At 33.0% G+C, this 15,624-nt stretch overlaps 10 protein-coding genes across 10 annotated transcripts; 3 read left to right on the top strand and 7 right to left on the bottom strand.

Moving 5' to 3' along the window:
* The first annotated feature begins 100 nt into the window (after positions 1 to 100).
* On the top strand, positions 101 to 1,679 carry NAEGRDRAFT_80956 (uncharacterized protein). The gene is made up of 2 exons (XM_002673336.1): positions 101 to 613; positions 659 to 1,679. Exons 1-2 carry the CDS (start codon positions 170 to 172, stop codon positions 1,655 to 1,657), a joined length of 1,443 nt encoding a protein of 480 aa, XP_002673382.1. The 5' UTR covers positions 101 to 169; the 3' UTR covers positions 1,658 to 1,679.
* Positions 1,673 to 3,823, bottom strand: NAEGRDRAFT_51632 (uncharacterized protein; the record flags this gene model as incomplete). Its single annotated transcript, XM_002673272.1, has 1 exon — positions 1,673 to 3,823. The coding sequence occupies one exon, from the start codon at positions 3,821 to 3,823 to the stop codon at positions 1,673 to 1,675; it is 2,151 nt and encodes a 716-aa protein (XP_002673318.1).
* An 18-nt stretch (positions 3,824 to 3,841) lies between these two features.
* On the bottom strand, positions 3,842 to 4,474 carry NAEGRDRAFT_71519 (uncharacterized protein; the record flags this gene model as incomplete). Its single annotated transcript, XM_002673271.1, has 1 exon — positions 3,842 to 4,474. One exon carries the CDS (start codon positions 4,472 to 4,474, stop codon positions 3,842 to 3,844), a length of 633 nt encoding a protein of 210 aa, XP_002673317.1.
* A 1,504-nt stretch (positions 4,475 to 5,978) lies between these two features.
* Positions 5,979 to 7,185, bottom strand: NAEGRDRAFT_71518 (uncharacterized protein; the record flags this gene model as incomplete). Its single annotated transcript, XM_002673270.1, has 3 exons — positions 5,979 to 6,762; positions 6,817 to 6,991; positions 7,038 to 7,185. 3 exons carry the CDS (start codon positions 7,183 to 7,185, stop codon positions 5,979 to 5,981), a joined length of 1,107 nt encoding a protein of 368 aa, XP_002673316.1.
* A 197-nt stretch (positions 7,186 to 7,382) lies between these two features.
* On the bottom strand, positions 7,383 to 8,996 carry NAEGRDRAFT_71517 (uncharacterized protein; the record flags this gene model as incomplete). Its single annotated transcript, XM_002673269.1, has 1 exon — positions 7,383 to 8,996. The coding sequence occupies one exon, from the start codon at positions 8,994 to 8,996 to the stop codon at positions 7,383 to 7,385; it is 1,614 nt and encodes a 537-aa protein (XP_002673315.1).
* Positions 8,997 to 9,124: 128 nt separating this feature from the next.
* Positions 9,125 to 10,140, bottom strand: NAEGRDRAFT_71516 (uncharacterized protein; the record flags this gene model as incomplete). Its single annotated transcript, XM_002673268.1, has 3 exons — positions 9,125 to 9,241; positions 9,290 to 9,741; positions 9,837 to 10,140. The coding sequence occupies 3 exons, from the start codon at positions 10,138 to 10,140 to the stop codon at positions 9,125 to 9,127; spliced, it is 873 nt and encodes a 290-aa protein (XP_002673314.1).
* Positions 10,141 to 10,467: 327 nt separating this feature from the next.
* Positions 10,468 to 10,794, bottom strand: NAEGRDRAFT_71515 (uncharacterized protein; the record flags this gene model as incomplete). The annotated part of the gene is made up of 1 exon (XM_002673267.1): positions 10,468 to 10,794. One exon carries the CDS (start codon positions 10,792 to 10,794, stop codon positions 10,468 to 10,470), a length of 327 nt encoding a protein of 108 aa, XP_002673313.1.
* Positions 10,795 to 12,206: 1,412 nt separating this feature from the next.
* NAEGRDRAFT_83254 (profilin) lies at positions 12,207 to 12,660 on the top strand. Its single transcript, XM_002673335.1, has one exon. The coding sequence runs from the start codon at positions 12,223 to 12,225 to the stop codon at positions 12,619 to 12,621; it is 399 nt and encodes a 132-aa protein (XP_002673381.1). The 5' UTR covers positions 12,207 to 12,222; the 3' UTR covers positions 12,622 to 12,660.
* A 395-nt stretch (positions 12,661 to 13,055) lies between these two features.
* On the top strand, positions 13,056 to 14,498 carry NAEGRDRAFT_71513 (uncharacterized protein; the record flags this gene model as incomplete). The annotated part of the gene is made up of 1 exon (XM_002673334.1): positions 13,056 to 14,498. The coding sequence occupies one exon, from the start codon at positions 13,056 to 13,058 to the stop codon at positions 14,496 to 14,498; it is 1,443 nt and encodes a 480-aa protein (XP_002673380.1).
* Positions 14,499 to 14,517: 19 nt separating this feature from the next.
* Positions 14,518 to 15,336, bottom strand: NAEGRDRAFT_51628 (uncharacterized protein; the record flags this gene model as incomplete). The annotated part of the gene is made up of 2 exons (XM_002673266.1): positions 14,518 to 14,697; positions 14,770 to 15,336. The coding sequence occupies 2 exons, from the start codon at positions 15,334 to 15,336 to the stop codon at positions 14,518 to 14,520; spliced, it is 747 nt and encodes a 248-aa protein (XP_002673312.1).
* Positions 15,337 to 15,624: the final 288 nt, after the last annotated feature.

Here is a 15,624-nt window from a genome sequence, read left to right as displayed (position 1 = left end):
ATATCTCCTTAGTGTTACAATGAAAACCTATCAAAATTCCATTAGCAAATCAAGATAGGAATGAAACTATTTTTAAAAATAATAATTATTATAAAAAATGAAAAGAAGTGTTTTATCGAGTCGTTCACTTGTTAATTTTGTAAATAGAAATGTGAATAATAGGAAAACAATGATTAATATCGGAAAGGAACATTTTAGAATGTTGGGAACTAGTAATGCAAAATTACTTTCTAGAATGTTTGAAAATGATCAAGAACAACAAGCCTACGAAAGGGAAAAGGAAAGGCTTTTTAGACAACAGCAACAACAACAACAAGAACAAAAACAAGAAGAATATTCCGAATATAATACTCAATCAAATCAACAAGAATCATCAGGACCAAGCACTATCGTAACTGGTGTTGTCTTTACTTGTATTTGGTATGGTATTAAATATCTATTGGAAAAGGCTCAAGTAACAATTAGAGAGAATGAGTACTTTGAATGGATGTCGAAAGGAAATTTCAATGAGGACGACTTGTCTGCAACAGATGAGGCTAGAATTGTTTCTCTCCTCACTGATATCAAAACTTTATTGAAGGAAAGAATTGCTATGGAGGAATTTTACAATCAGGTATGTTGAAATGTGAGAAATTTCGTGAAATTAATAATAATATAGAACTTTGTCAAGAATATTTTCAAGCTATCCCTCTCAAAGAATAATAATCTTAGTGAACCTGCTTTAGAGCTCATGTCATTAATTTTCAAGGCTGGCTCTCCTCCCCGTTTGGCAGAGACTTTCTACAAGGCTTCAACTCAAACCAAGGAGTTTAATATTATTAGAATTGTGATTGATAATATTAAGGCATTCCAAAGTACATCAGCTCACATTTCTTTTGAGGAATTGGCCGCTCTTGCTAGTAAATCTTCAAGAGAGGTCAGTACTGCTGACAGATTCCAAAAATCTCCTGACATGAATCAAACTAGAGCTATTGTTTTGAGAGAAAAGAGATCACTCTCATTACTTTCTCACTTTTTTGCAAACAAACATTTACTTCAACATTTTCTCGAGGATGAAACATACAAGAACGACATTACCAACATGTTCACAAAGGGAAATGATTTGGAAAAATTTGTGGCATTGATTTGTGTTAATGGAATTGTATTGTCAAGTTTAACAAAGAGTAGAATGAAGCCACTCTCTGAATCCAATCCAAAACTTGTAGATGCCATGAATCTAGCATCCTCTCGTGTTGGAGATCAATACTTTAAACATCATGTTGCTGTGATTGGAAAATATATTGATGGAATGAATGAAAATAGTCTGGTTGTTCAATTGCGGGCTCCAAACTCTACCAATTTAGTAGGATCAGCACTCGTCAGTTTTGTTTGCTATCTCCATTTGAAACATCAAAGAGGTATCACAATACCAAAAGCAGTTTTCAGAGGAGCTACCCTTTTTGCCTATTCAATCTACTATTCCACATATCAGAAAAACCTTTGCAACTTTTTATCTGACAGAACTCACAAAAAGAATCACGACCAACCACTCCAATTGTACAATAGTTTGTGGAATCAATCAGAATATAATACTGTTTTATTGAATGGAATTTTATGGGCTGTTGCATTTACAGTTGTTGGTAATTGGTTTGCAATTGCTCCACTCATTCTCTTTTAACTTGAATAAACAACTTTATTTGAACGTAAAGTCCATATCAAAAGTATTACCTCCCAAGTTTTTAATCTCAAGTCCTGTTAATCTTGCTGTTTCAAAAAGAAGTGAGTAGGCGTTATCTTTTTGTCGAAGCAGTAAAAGTTGGAGAGGAGTTTCGTTTTTGTGATTGGACAGGTTCAATAAATTGGGATTCTTCTTGATAATTGCAAGGAATATCTCATAATTGAATGATTTTGTTAAAAAGATGAATAAATGAAGAATTGAATCTCCTCTCTCATTTACCCATTCAAATATTTCCTTATCCATTTCATCAATTAATAGTCTTACGAAATATGGATTAATATTTGTGGAAAATAAGCTTGCAAGAAAAGGAATGTGCCATATTTCAGACTTTGAAATCGCCTTCTTTTCTTTTAACCATTCGAATAGTAGTTTTGGATTATTCTTGAGCATGTAGCTAATCAATATCTCAATTCCTTTGGAAAACTGATTGAGTTTCATAATAACTTTAGTAATATTGTGAAGCATGGAATAAATAACTTTGTAATCCACATTCAAATAATGTAGGGTTGAGCCTATTCCAGAAACATCATCCATAGAACAATAAATATTCATAATTTCCTTGATTTGTTTTCTAAAATCCAATCCGTAATGAATTGCCTCTAAAAATATTGGAAAGTCTTCCTTGTTAAAAGGACGATAGGAAATAAGTTTCGATTCTTGATACTCATTGCAAGAATAAACTACATGTTGCAACATCAAAGCAGTCTTTGGATCCACATTGCAAGATTTAAACATTTTCAGAGAATTCGTGTGACAGATGTGAAATATTCCCTCTTTTAGAAAATCACCTGCTATTTCTCTGAATTTCTCTATGGTAGATGTCTTGTCAGTTTCTGAAGTGAAGATAATTCTTGGTAGGTAGGTTTCGAATTTGGAACCATATCGCTCAATAAGCTCTTTCAATACTTTTCTGCTGGGGTTTGATATTACAGAATTGAAATTGATCACGACTACTCGTCCTGTTTCCTCACGAGTTGATAACTCCTTCACATCTAGTTCTCTTTTTTCTCCATTCTCCACAATTTCATAAAATTTGAAATTAATTCCAAAGTTCAGAGAAAGAAAGAAAACCATTAGCTTGTAATAGGCATCTTCATCTGATTCAACCAAGAAAAGCGTCAATGATTTGATATTCGGTAAATTGATTAACATTCTAAATGTTCTGCCATTATTAACTACTGAATCATGGGAAGGTTCAATAATTTCCACCTCTTCCAATACATCGAATTGATGGGTAGTCAACTTTGGCATTACAGTTGTCAAAATGTTCAACTTTCTCAATTTTTTACATGACAACATAAATTCCATATCTGAATCCTCAGTGCAAATTGTCAATTCTTCAACTGTGGTATTCCAAGTTGTTGATCGATAAGTATGTTTTCTCAATGCTTCAAGCGTACGTATTTTCTCTGAATGGTATATTGAATACACAGCTTCCTTGTATTCCATATTGGAAGAAACTAGAGTAAGGGGCTTTTTATTTTCCCACCCTCCATCCACTAAGCTATCGAATGAGTATCCTAAAGTGAAATTCTTATCTGACATCATGTTTTCCTTGTACAATTCCTGAGAATCAAGTAATTTGATAAAGGAATCTCTTGAATTCCTATAATTTACGGTCAAATCAATTCTAATCTTTGAAAGTGTTAGAATTCTCTTCATCATGATTGAATTAAAAGTCTTGTTAATCAATCTCATCTTGTGAAGTGTTACTAACGTATCATCCATCACATAGTCTGCAAAATTAAATTCCGATCCATCATCATCATTGTCATCATTATTCAATTGATCATGAATCCTAGAATAAGTCGGAATGAATTGAATAATTTCATAAATTATATTCTCATCCAAACAATTTGTTAATAATTTAATATTTAATTTAATATTCTGTTGCTGCTGCTGGTAGGTGCTATTGTTTGTTTTCAAATCATTAATAATTAAATCCTGAATGATAGGATCACAATTATTGTATCTGATATTCACATATTGATCAATTTGATTGGTTAGTAAATATTCTTCCGATTTATTCAGCCTTTCCAATAATTCTCTCATATTGAGTTTAGGTTCTCTTGATGGTATAGTGACAACATTTACATGTTGATACATTTTTTATTAATTGATTCATTACAATTTAACTATTTCAACATGACAATCAAAATATTTCATGAATTCTTGATTGATTTGTTCGAAAACAACAGCACTCTTAACTTCCATTGCATTAAAAACTGTCTTGGAATAGGCTGGATTATTAACAGTGAATGTTGTCTCATCAAAACCAGTGGCCAGAGTCCAGTATTTGTTATAGTCATCTTTGGCAACCTGTAAAAGAACAACCTTTCCCTTGCAAAGATCAGTAACCATCTCTCCAATCCAATTATTATTCGGATAGTAATTAGTGTTTTTCATGCCAAGCTTTTCCAAGCCATGTACTAAGGCATTTTCCAATGCTCTATCATCATCATTCCACTTATCAAACCATTCTTTAAGAGCTGTATGTGCCCAAGAATTTAATTGACCAGGATTCATGGAAGATATCTTCCGACCGTTCAAAGCCATGCTCATTGATGTAATCAAAGATCCAGTATAACAAATAGAGCTACGACCAAACAAGTCATTAGACCATGGCTGGCCGCATTGTTTATACAATGGATATTCAAAATTTTGTTGGCAAACAATTGCCTCCACAACATTATCCACGCTTAATAAAGCTACTAGGGAGATTACAATGATTAGTAGAGCGAGGAGTAATTTTGCCATTTTTTTTAAGGTGGAGAGAAAATAAATCAGCCAGCGCACGATTATAGAGATGATAAAATCTGCCACACGAGCAGGAAGTGAAGAAATTGTAGTGTTACATGCAAATAGTTTCTTGTGTTACGGAGAGTTTCTTAAATTGAGTGAGCAGTATAAAATAGTAAGCTCTGTAACCAGAGGAATGAAAATTTAGTTTGATATGGTAGTGAACTAGTTCGATAGTGTTGGGTTTTTCATTGTTGTGTCAAATATCTTACTTCTTCCTCTTGTTCTTGAAGGTTCTCTTAATCATGACAGAATTAAAACCTCCTCCTATATGTTTTCTTATTTTTTTTAATTATATAATTTTTGTAGAATTTTTGGCGCCATATTTTTTAAATCTCTTCTCGGATCATCTTTTTCATTGATCAAAATATTAAAATTAATTTTCATCAAAATAATCGCTCTCGAATTCTCAACCATCTTAAAATCCATCCAACCTCATGACAAAATACACACTACATCATATCGATTCAATTTAATAAAATAGAAATATATGATTCGATAAAAAACATTTTATACCAATAGTGTGATGATTAAAAAAAATTGGGTTGCAAATTTGCAAAAAATTTTATTTATTGCAAAGTACCAGCATTAACCAATGAATCAGCAACACCCTTCAAGAATGAGTAAGCATTTGGATTCTTGTGTGGTTCTCCGAATAACCCTACAATGACAGCTGACTTTAAGACAACTCCTGATACTCCTTGCTACTGCATTTGTATACATCTAGAGAGTTGTTTTTAACTTCTGTGTTAGGAACAAACATGTTGTCGTTACACAACATCATCTTTGACTTGGCTCCTTCATTGGCTGTCTTCTTGTTGATATAAATTGATCCGAATCCACTCTCTTTCAGTACTTTTTCTTAAGAGTATATTTCATTACTTACCTAATTATTAAGGTTGATCAGTAGGACGAGGAATGGCCAGAAGGATGAGACAATCAAGATGAAAAGAACATTGAGGTAGAATCTCTATAAAAAATTGCACTAGTGCAACTTTTTTAGAAATAAAGAGTAACTTTAAAAAAGAATAAGGCAAAAAATTATACAACAGACACACTGAAAGCACGGATTTTGGAAGAATCCACTAAAAATGAAATCCAACAATCCGATGAGAACTTGAAAATCATCTGATTTTTTCTTTTGATATTAATTTTACTGGAACCTTTCTTTAGTGGATCCTCTTCAAACACATACTCAAAAAACAAAGCTTGATTACTTCATCATCTTCGTCATCAATGACAATTGGGTTGAGTGAACTGAGACCTTCTACTGGAACATCCATTTGAATTCTCTTAGCTTCACTTCACCACAATTCTTGTTCGGATTTCAGAATAGCTCAAAGTGCATTGAATACTTTATGAATTTATTCATATCAAGTTTAGGATTGCTGTAAACAGGCTTAACCTGTTCAAAACTTGTCATCATTATTAATAACATTTTTAATCCTTTTTTCAATTTTTACTACCACTTGGATTCATGATAATTCTTATACAACTTGCCATAATCTAATGAACAAGTGAGAATAGGATATAAAATTCTATAGGCACCATCCTTTACAGTGAGAGGTGGTTTCATAAAGGTTTTGATTGCAGATGAAATCCAACCAGTATCACATGAATTCATCAAGATTCCATTCTTGGCATAGTAGTTTGAGGCACTTCTGGTGAGCATGTTGAGAGCAGCTTTGGACATGTTGGTGTGGACGTGACCATCTGTTTTACCATCAATATTGAAAATACCTTCATGTGAAACAACATTGATAATGTAGGATGAGTTTTTGCCAGTCAAAATGTCTTCAGCAGTTACATTTTCTAGATCTTCCACTTTAGGTTTCATAATGTCCATTAGTTGAGAGACAATAATTGTTGGTGCAATATTGTTAATCATTGTAGTTTCCAATAGTTCAATAGCATCAATTTCTGGAAGTAAGTATGTCCAAGAGTGGTGGGTTCTATTATCTTTTTGTTCACCAAATTGATCAGTTTCTCCCTCAGGAAACATGCTATGGAGGTTGGAATCAAAATCTTCCTTAGTTAAACTGTAATGTTCTGTAATATTGAGACAGTGGTTCTTGATTGATAATTCGTCACTGTAAATTACAATTTTCTTATTTTCATTCTTGAGAACCAACTCGGTAGAGTCATTGGTTTTGATTTCTCCAAGATGAGTTTCTGATAAGTTACTCTTTTCTTTCTCCAATAATTTTTCATAATACTTGAGTGGTCTTCTCACAGTTTGAGCAGCACTGTATAGATCAATAATTAGTTTACAAAACTCAGTCAAGGTGAATAATACTTACTTGTTAATGAGAATGTCAATTTTAGAAAAATTATTCTTTACATAGGCACAGAATGAAAGAATTGAATCACCATCTTTCAAGTTCAATGGATAAATAAAGAGGCGAGATTGCCAATCCTCAAAGTCATCACATTCTGCATACTTTTCATAGGCATCATGAGTAAACCTGGAAGTAGCTATGAATAAAAATGTTAAAATACCAAATGAAATGTTGATACATACCAATAACAGTAGCTCCATTTTTCAAAAGAGCACGAGCAGTCTCAAAACCAATCTTGATTCTTGCACCAGTCACAATAGCAACCTTTCCAACCAAATCTCTCTTCAAAGATCTCATTCTACTATTAAATAGAGAGCAAGTATCGCACATATCGTGTCCATCATTGGTATAACTCAGTTTTCTCGAATGTCTGTAGAATCCACAACAATAGCACTTCCAAAAGTTGTACTTTCCTCTAAGATGTGAATCAAAATAGTAATCAGAGTAATAAATAGTGGCATCTCTCAAGAATAATTCTCTAGCACTCAGACAAAAGTAGTGAGTATCTTCAAATGTTAATTTTCTAATCATTGCTTCCAACTTTTCATCAAAAGAACCTTGACTTCTTCTTCATTGTTTTCATAATCTTGAGGATTGTATGATATGCCATCCCAATTTGATCCATAATAGTTCTCCCAATTGTGTGACAAGAATTTTCTCACTCCCACAACTCTTACCAATTTGATAATATCATACGAAAGTGAAAAGTCATTGAAAATAGAATATAATCCTTCAAAATCCTTCTTGTCAGTACCATCACCAAAGAGCACTTCTGATTCTTCGGTATCATTCTGTTCCAGGGCTTCATTAATTCTATCGAGTTTGAGTTTTCTGGAATGAAAATGATCGAGAGAGTGATCTTTTGTGAAAAGAGTCATCACGTTTCTCATTCCGTATTTGTATGCTCTGGAGGTGTACATTCCCTTCTCCTTGTGCTCTGCTGGTACAAAGTTGTACTTGACATTAAGACTGGCAATACCCTCTCTTGTTGTGTAGACTCTTTCACCGTCAAAACAAAATCTGCAACAATCAATATCAAAGAAGGTCATTAATTCCTCAATGGTGTCCACTCTTCTCAGAATAAATTGTATCATTTTAGATCTCTTCTCAAAGCAAATATTGATACAACCATTATTCTTCACAATACCATAATTAAACTTGTGTTTCTTGGCTAATTCTCCAAACTTGAATAAAATCCTTCTCAATGACATGTGGCAATTTTCTTTGGATTCTCCATTTTGAATACAGAATACATCAATATCAGATGAATGCGTATTAGATGTTAAACATGAAAGAACAAAACCACCAGCGATAATGAATTTCTCCCTATTCTCCTTGTTATTTTCCCACAAACAGTCCAACAAGTGCTTTCCAAGTTCAGCATTTTCTGACACTACAGATTGGAATTCTTCAATGTTTTCTGGAAAAGAGGTTTCCCACTTTAAATGATTCATCCTATCAAAATGAAAATCTCTCTTCACAGGACTCGCATCACTCTTCTCCTCTGCAGTAAAATCATTATACAGATCAATGAGAACATTTCTTCTCTTGGTAAACTTGTTTGGAAGCTTTAAAGTAATGTCATCATTCATAATATCAACAGGTTCAAAGTTTGGTAAATATTTCATAAAGCCAGTCATTCTATTCATGTTATCTACTTTAAACAAACTATTCAAAGTCTTGTACTGTTGACATCTGCCATTCAAATACTCCAAACGAATGTTATTCAAACTGTATGATCTAAGAGATAAGAATACTGAATAAGTCCATTTACAAACAGAGGCCAAATTGGTTGTATCTTTTGTGTGCGTATATAACAAAATATAGGAGAAGGCCAACTCTGAAATTCTACCAAAAGAACCAGCCTTTGAAATATCAACATTGACAATATCCCTAACAACACAGCATCCATCACTATGTGAGTGTTTCTTTTTCTTTTTTGGTTTGGTGAAAACATCGGAAGCAGAGTAGACAAAATCAAGTTCTCCATCATTTTCATCTTGTGCTTCATCATCTTCCATAATATCTTTATCATCATGTTTTGTTTCCTCTTCTTGTTCTTCATCAATTATTTCTTGATCAACAAGTTGATTCTCTTCCTCGTCATCATGTTCGGAAGTGTGCAATCGTTTTCTTGCCATTTTTTAATTTGTGTTTCCATCAAAAATTGGATATTTTAACATTTTACAATGAACAATTTGGATATCCAATGTCCAATGTGATTTGAAATAATAAAATATTATTTAATTATTTAATTGAATGTAAAGATTTAAACACCTGATTGCATGGAGAAAAAGTATAAATATAATAACAAGATTGGAACAATCAAGAGTTTCTTCTTCTTTTCCAGATAATAATTATCAGCTGTGAATAAATAAACACAAGACTATTGAAATTAGAATAAGGCTAAATGAATTCTGAAAATTAAACTTACCACTGTAGACCAAGCAATTGAGCACAAGTTCAAAATAAGTGAGACTAAAGAGAATAATATAGGATCGAAAATAAGTCTGAAAAGAAGTAAAACTACGAGAATGGCAACATGAGGTATCAGGGAATATCCAACAAATGACATGACTTGTCCATAGTGAACATCAATAATCTTTTGTTCTTCTTCAGAAATTTGTGGAGCATCATTGTCACTAGAAGGAAATTGGGCATTATCTGATGTTCCAATTGGTTGGAAACCTTCTTGATTCATCTTGAGCTTTTTAAGTGATCTGGCTTCTTCAATATTTGCTGGAGTGAATAATCTACCAAGTGCAAAAAGCAATGCAGATCCAATAAACCAAATCAAATACATCCAAGTAATGACTTTAAGTTGTAAATAAGTTAATTCCACAAGGAAGGCATAAGCTAAAATTATAAAGAATGGTCCCCAAAAATCTAAATATTATTTCAATCATTAAATTATTATTAATTATATTTAAATATAATTGATGAGAAAATTATTGTGAGAATGATCGATTTGATCCTCTTACCTGGTTCTCTCAATTTTTCCAAATCTTCACTACTAAATTTTCCAAAAGGTACAATTACTCTCTTGACTTTGAATATAATTTCGGCCACATCAATATCCAATTCTTCTAAAATTGATGGTTGTTCAACCGATTCTCCTCCCAAAATATTTTCCTTACTATCTGATGACGAATCCACTTCCATCAACCACCCAAATCCTTTACTCTTCAGAAATTCTTGAGTCTTGTTAATAACAAAACCATGTTCTTCTGGTGATGATGAAGATGAAATGGTCACCTCCGAAACTGCATTATTGTTGGTAATCATTTTTTTATTAATTAAAAAAAATTAAAATTCATCACAATTTAAAATAATAATCAGAGATGATAATTCAAACAACCTTAGTGTTATTTCTCATCATTATTGGCTGAGAATTTTATTAACTCTCTTCTTTAAATTACCATACTTTAATAGGAGATGAGCTCCTGATTGGAGGAAATTTATGGCAGAAATACCAAGTTCAGTATTCTTGTCCTTGCTTTGAGTTGAAATGAGTTGGATGGCAAGACACCAAGTGAAGAAACTAAGCATGGCATTCTTGTAGAATTCCAAATAATTTTCATAATTTTCTAATTGTTTTGGTTTGGAAAGTCCTCATTGCTCCAATTCCTTGCAAATGCAAATATAGTAATTGTCCAAATATTCCTTCTCGACAGATTCAACTGTATTCAAATCAGATGTGAAACATATCATGTAAAATACATCAAATAGAGGATTACCCAATCCACAGCATTGCCAATCAACGAGTTTAACACTGACATGGTCGAATTGAATAATATTATTGAAATGTAAATCTCTGTGAACGAATGAAAGCATTTCCTCTGCTCCCTCACATAACTTTAACTTGGCATTGATAACTGAAGATTGGAAGAATTGTTTAGCAAGTTCAATAATTTCAGGATGAATATCATTGTCAACCATTTTACCAGAAGCAAATTTGTGGAATCAACATGATAAGGTCTGGTGTGTTTTGTGTATTCTTGCAAAATACTGGTGCCTTTCTATCTAATTGGTCAATCTTGTATTGCCTTTCTTTCTCTGGAAGTGATCTGAAATAAGCCATACCAGAAGCATGAAGCTTGGCAATAGTTTCCACAGTTTTAAACTTTTCTTCTTTGGTAATAGTCTTTGGAGAATATCCTCTGAAATGATACTTTCCTCTCATAATATGATCATTACTTTTTTATGTAAATGATGATCAATAATCATTACTGAGGATTTGAGAGAAAAAACAGTAATGATCAATACAACAAAACCTGACAATTCTTCCTCTAATTCTTCTTGGCAATGACTTGACAAACACTGATTGAGGTAAATTCTGAGCACTGATTTGATTAACCCAAGGGTGTTCCAAATCGTATTGAATTTCTACAAAGAAATACTAAATAATTAATTGCACTCTTATCCAAATTAAAAGATTTCACAATTGGCTTTTTATCTGTCACAATGCCTTGTTTTACAACTGCCTTATGATTTTTATGATAAAAATCCACAACAATTTGGGAGAAGAATTGCAAATTCTCCTCTTTTAACTCACCGATTGTTGAGTCCATCTTGAACAGACCCTAAGGGAACATTTCATTCCTTTCCTCACACTCGTCTATTGCCAAGTATTAAGTAAGACTATTTTTCCTTTGATTCGATATCCTTGAATATGAACAAGCATATTTTTGTTATCCATTTTCACCAAGGAATTACTTTCATATTCAAAGTATTGTTCCATTTCAAACTTTTACAAGATTAGCCAAAGGAAATGCAAGAAGGGAATATTGCATTACTCTGTTGATGAAAAATTGCAACATTCCTTATCAGTGCTCAAGTTTTTTAAAATTGTAAAGCAGCCCATCAAGGAATAATGATCACTTCCAGCATTGTATCCTATTCAACTAGTCTACAATCCTAGACCTCAACACAATTATCCAAATCCATAAAATTCCTGCATATAGACTGATTGGGCAATTCGTCTCTTTTGGTATTTTGTAAAAATATAGAACTTGGTCAATTTCAATAGTATTTCTTGAATGGAACTTGATTAGAGTTTGGACATTTTCTTTTCAATGAATTAATCTATTTCAATACAGTCTTGTGAGTAGTGTGAAACCAATCAATAAGCATTTTCTTTCTAACTGACAAAACCTGTCAAAATTTTAAGCTTTTTAATCGCGGAATCGAATCATTATTTTTACAATCTTCAAGATTGACGAGTTTTGTCTGGTGACGGAAGCATTTTGTATTAATTGATGGACAGGTTTTTAACTTGACAAGCTTATGGTCAACCAAGCAAAAACACGTCAAATATTCAAGCCAATCAATCAAATATTAAAACATAAAAAAAAATACAACAACAAAATGTCTTGGACTCCTTTCGTTGACTCTCAATTCGTTGCTCCATCAAATGGTTTGATCCAAAAGGGTTTTATCATGGGTAGAGATGGTACCATCTGGGGTGTTACTGACGGATGGGCTGTTACTGCTCAAGAAGCCAAGAATTTGGCTGGTCAAGTTGCTAATCCATCTTCCGTCCCTGCTACTGGTATCACTTTGGGTGGTGTCAAATATATGGGTTTGGTTGCTGATGAAGAAAACTTCCAAGGCTTTTCTTCAACAAAGAAGCAAGGAGTATCAGGAGTTGTCTTAAAGTCAGCTGTCATTGTAGGGTTATTCGGAGAACCACACAAGAATCCAAATGCTTACTCATTCTTGAAGGGTGTTGCTGATTCATTGGTTAATGCTGGTACTTTGCAATAAATAAAATTTTTTGCAAATTTGCAACCCAATTTTTTTTAATCATCACACTATTGGTATAAAATGTTTTTTATCGAATTATATATTGCTATTTTATTAAATTGAATCGATATGAGGTTAGATGGATTTTGTCATGAAGTTAGATGGATTTTAAGATGGTTGAGAATTCGAGAGCGATTATTTTGATGAAAATTAATTTTAATATTTTGATCAATGAAAAAGATGGCTTAATATCACAAAGTAGTGATGATCCTCACGAGAAGAGATTTAAAAAATATGGCGCCAAAAATTCTACAAAAAAATATTAGTAAAAAAATAAGAAAACATACCGCGGAGAGGTTTATTCACGACCTTTTAGAAAACCTCATATTTATTACTACTATTTAATTGTGATTTGATTGAAGAATTTTGATTCTATCGGAATTTAAAAATTGGAGATGAGATCAAATTCATATAAGGATTCATTTGAATCGCTGCATGCTTCGGATTTGGATTTGAGTGGAATTAGTGATACAGGACATGCTACACACTCTACAGATTTGTACGATTACTCTTCTTCGCCCATTCATCACATCTCCCCTATCAAACAGTCACAATTTAGTAGGGGAGCCTCACTTCCAACAATTTCACCAACCAAACCACCCTCATCACAAGGAATGTACTCAAAACAAACTCCCTCTCCAACACAAAACACTTGCCCAATTTGTGGAGAAATCTATACAAATTATTCCATCTTTTTAGATCATGTTTATGGATCGAGTGTTTGTAGTGAGAAATTTGAAGAATCTCAAAGTGGAAAAAACAATTCGAAACAAGCAAGTCTTGCTCTATTTTCAACCCATTACAGACATGTAGATGCAACCACAACAGGATTAAAGATTGAACACATTGCAGTTGTAGTGAGTAGTAAGGACCAGTACTCATTTGGGGGAAAGAATGCTTGTACTTCAATAGCATGTGAATTTGCTATTCAACTGTTGAACGGAGTGTTGGATTCTGAGAGATCATTCTCTTGGAGTCCCACCACTATTGACAAGGTAATTGAGTGTGGATGCATGCAAGATCCTCGACTTGGAAACTTGTCTTTTGAGGAAGTAATGAATATCAATAATAGAATGAGTAGTTATCTAGAGCTAGTGCATCCAGAAATTCAAAAATCAGTCAAAGGCCCATCGTTTCTCACAACTCTGGAAACAATTGAGAGCTGTTCTCATCAAATGAGGAGACCACTATGTGCCATATTTACAAAACAACCAGAAACAGTATTGATCTTTTACAATTTCAAGACTGGAATGTTCTTGTTGGCAGATTCACATCCTAGGGAGACTGATGATCTTCCTCATGGTGCGAGTGTTATCTTTACGAGAAGTCTTCAGTCAATGGCCGTTGTTTTGAAAAAGTGGCTCTTCCCATTCATGGATTTTGATGAAACTTCGTCCAATAAGGGACTTTCAGAATTGTACAATACTTTTTCATGCTCCATTGTTAAACTGAGGAGTGGAACTGAATTTAGAGACTACCAACCAGCATCTAAAGCTAGTCCAACAAAACCAATCATTTCCCAACAACAAAATTTCAACACTAGCAATACTAACACAACAGAAAGTAGAGAAAGTAGAGAAGACCAAACCATGATACGAGACTTGATGAGTGAGCTCTCTTCTCAACAATCAGAAAATGATCAACTGAAAAAGTCATCTCAACAAAACGAGGAAAAGATTGCAAAACTGAAGGAAAAACTGGAAGTGATGAGAGAAAAACATCTCAATCTCAAAAGGAAAATGAAAGATTCAAAAGAATTGAAGAAATCTTTAGAATCAATCGAATCCATAATGGATAATATTTCTCCACTTTTAATTTCAGATTCAAATAATTTATAAACAAATTGAGATTTATAAGTTAATATTCAAACTTGTCATTAGAAAAGTCAACAATTTCACTAATTTCATCATCAGACATTTCACCCAAATCGATTCCTCTTTCACTATTAGTGTCACTCTCATTATCATTTCTCTCTGTGAAATGACTTGAGAATTCTTCTTCTGTTTCTCTCATAATATCTGCTGTTTCATCAGCAAACTATTTCAGTAATTTAAAATAATTGAAAATAAATCATTTAAGAATAAAGATTAAAAAGGGTCTGATACTTACACTCTTCTTACCACTGACATCATGGACAAAGTAATAGGCAGTCTTGTACTTGGATTTGAATATAATCACTCCTATAATCATTAATGTAAATATCACCAGGATGACTAAAGCAGCAATACATCCAATTACAATACCTGCAATCATCCCTGGATCAGCTCCTTTATCTGTTGCAACTCCAGCTTGAGCTTGTTTCCCTTTTCCATTGAGAACTTGATCCATTGTTTCTACAAGAGTAGTATTTCCCTCTGTTTTCGATCTTGTTGAGTTATTATTATTGGCAGGTATGGTAGGTATTTTCGATGATGAAGTTGTTGAATTATTTTGTGATTCTGTTGAATTGCTTGACCAAGTTATATTTTGATTCAATGTATGATTTACAAGAAGTGTTCCATTCGATGTTGAAGGAAGATAACCCCACTGCTCACATTCTGTGTCATTATGCTTAGCAGGTAATCTAACTGGAGCAAACATCTTCTCACAATCACATTCAAGTTCCGCACTCACAAAACTAAAGAATAAAATTGCAATGAGGCCCAGTTGGGCAATCATCACGACATTTCTCTCCATTGTTATACAATATATATTGTTATTTGGTCGTCGTTTAAAACTACTTAATATTCTCTCTATAGAATAACAATAATCTCCCAAACTGATTATTATATTTTCTAACGTCCTCAAAAATTCAACAATAGAATTAACACCAATATTGATGGCGGTCTATTGATGTTAGCAATCCAATTCTCGTCAAACTAACGATCGAATTGATGATGGAGATGAACTAAGGCAGCGACCTTAAAAATATTTCAATATTTATGTTTTTTTTTAAACGATGAGGAGTACGGTTTTTAATAAGAA

The sequence above is a fragment of the Naegleria gruberi genome (assembly GCF_000004985.1).
Source record: "Naegleria gruberi genomic scaffold NAEGRscaffold_47, whole genome shotgun sequence".
In the NCBI taxonomy this organism is placed as follows: Eukaryota; Heterolobosea; class Eutetramitea; order Acrasida; family Naegleriidae; genus Naegleria; species Naegleria gruberi.
This window is presented reverse-complemented; position numbering and strand designations above follow the sequence as displayed.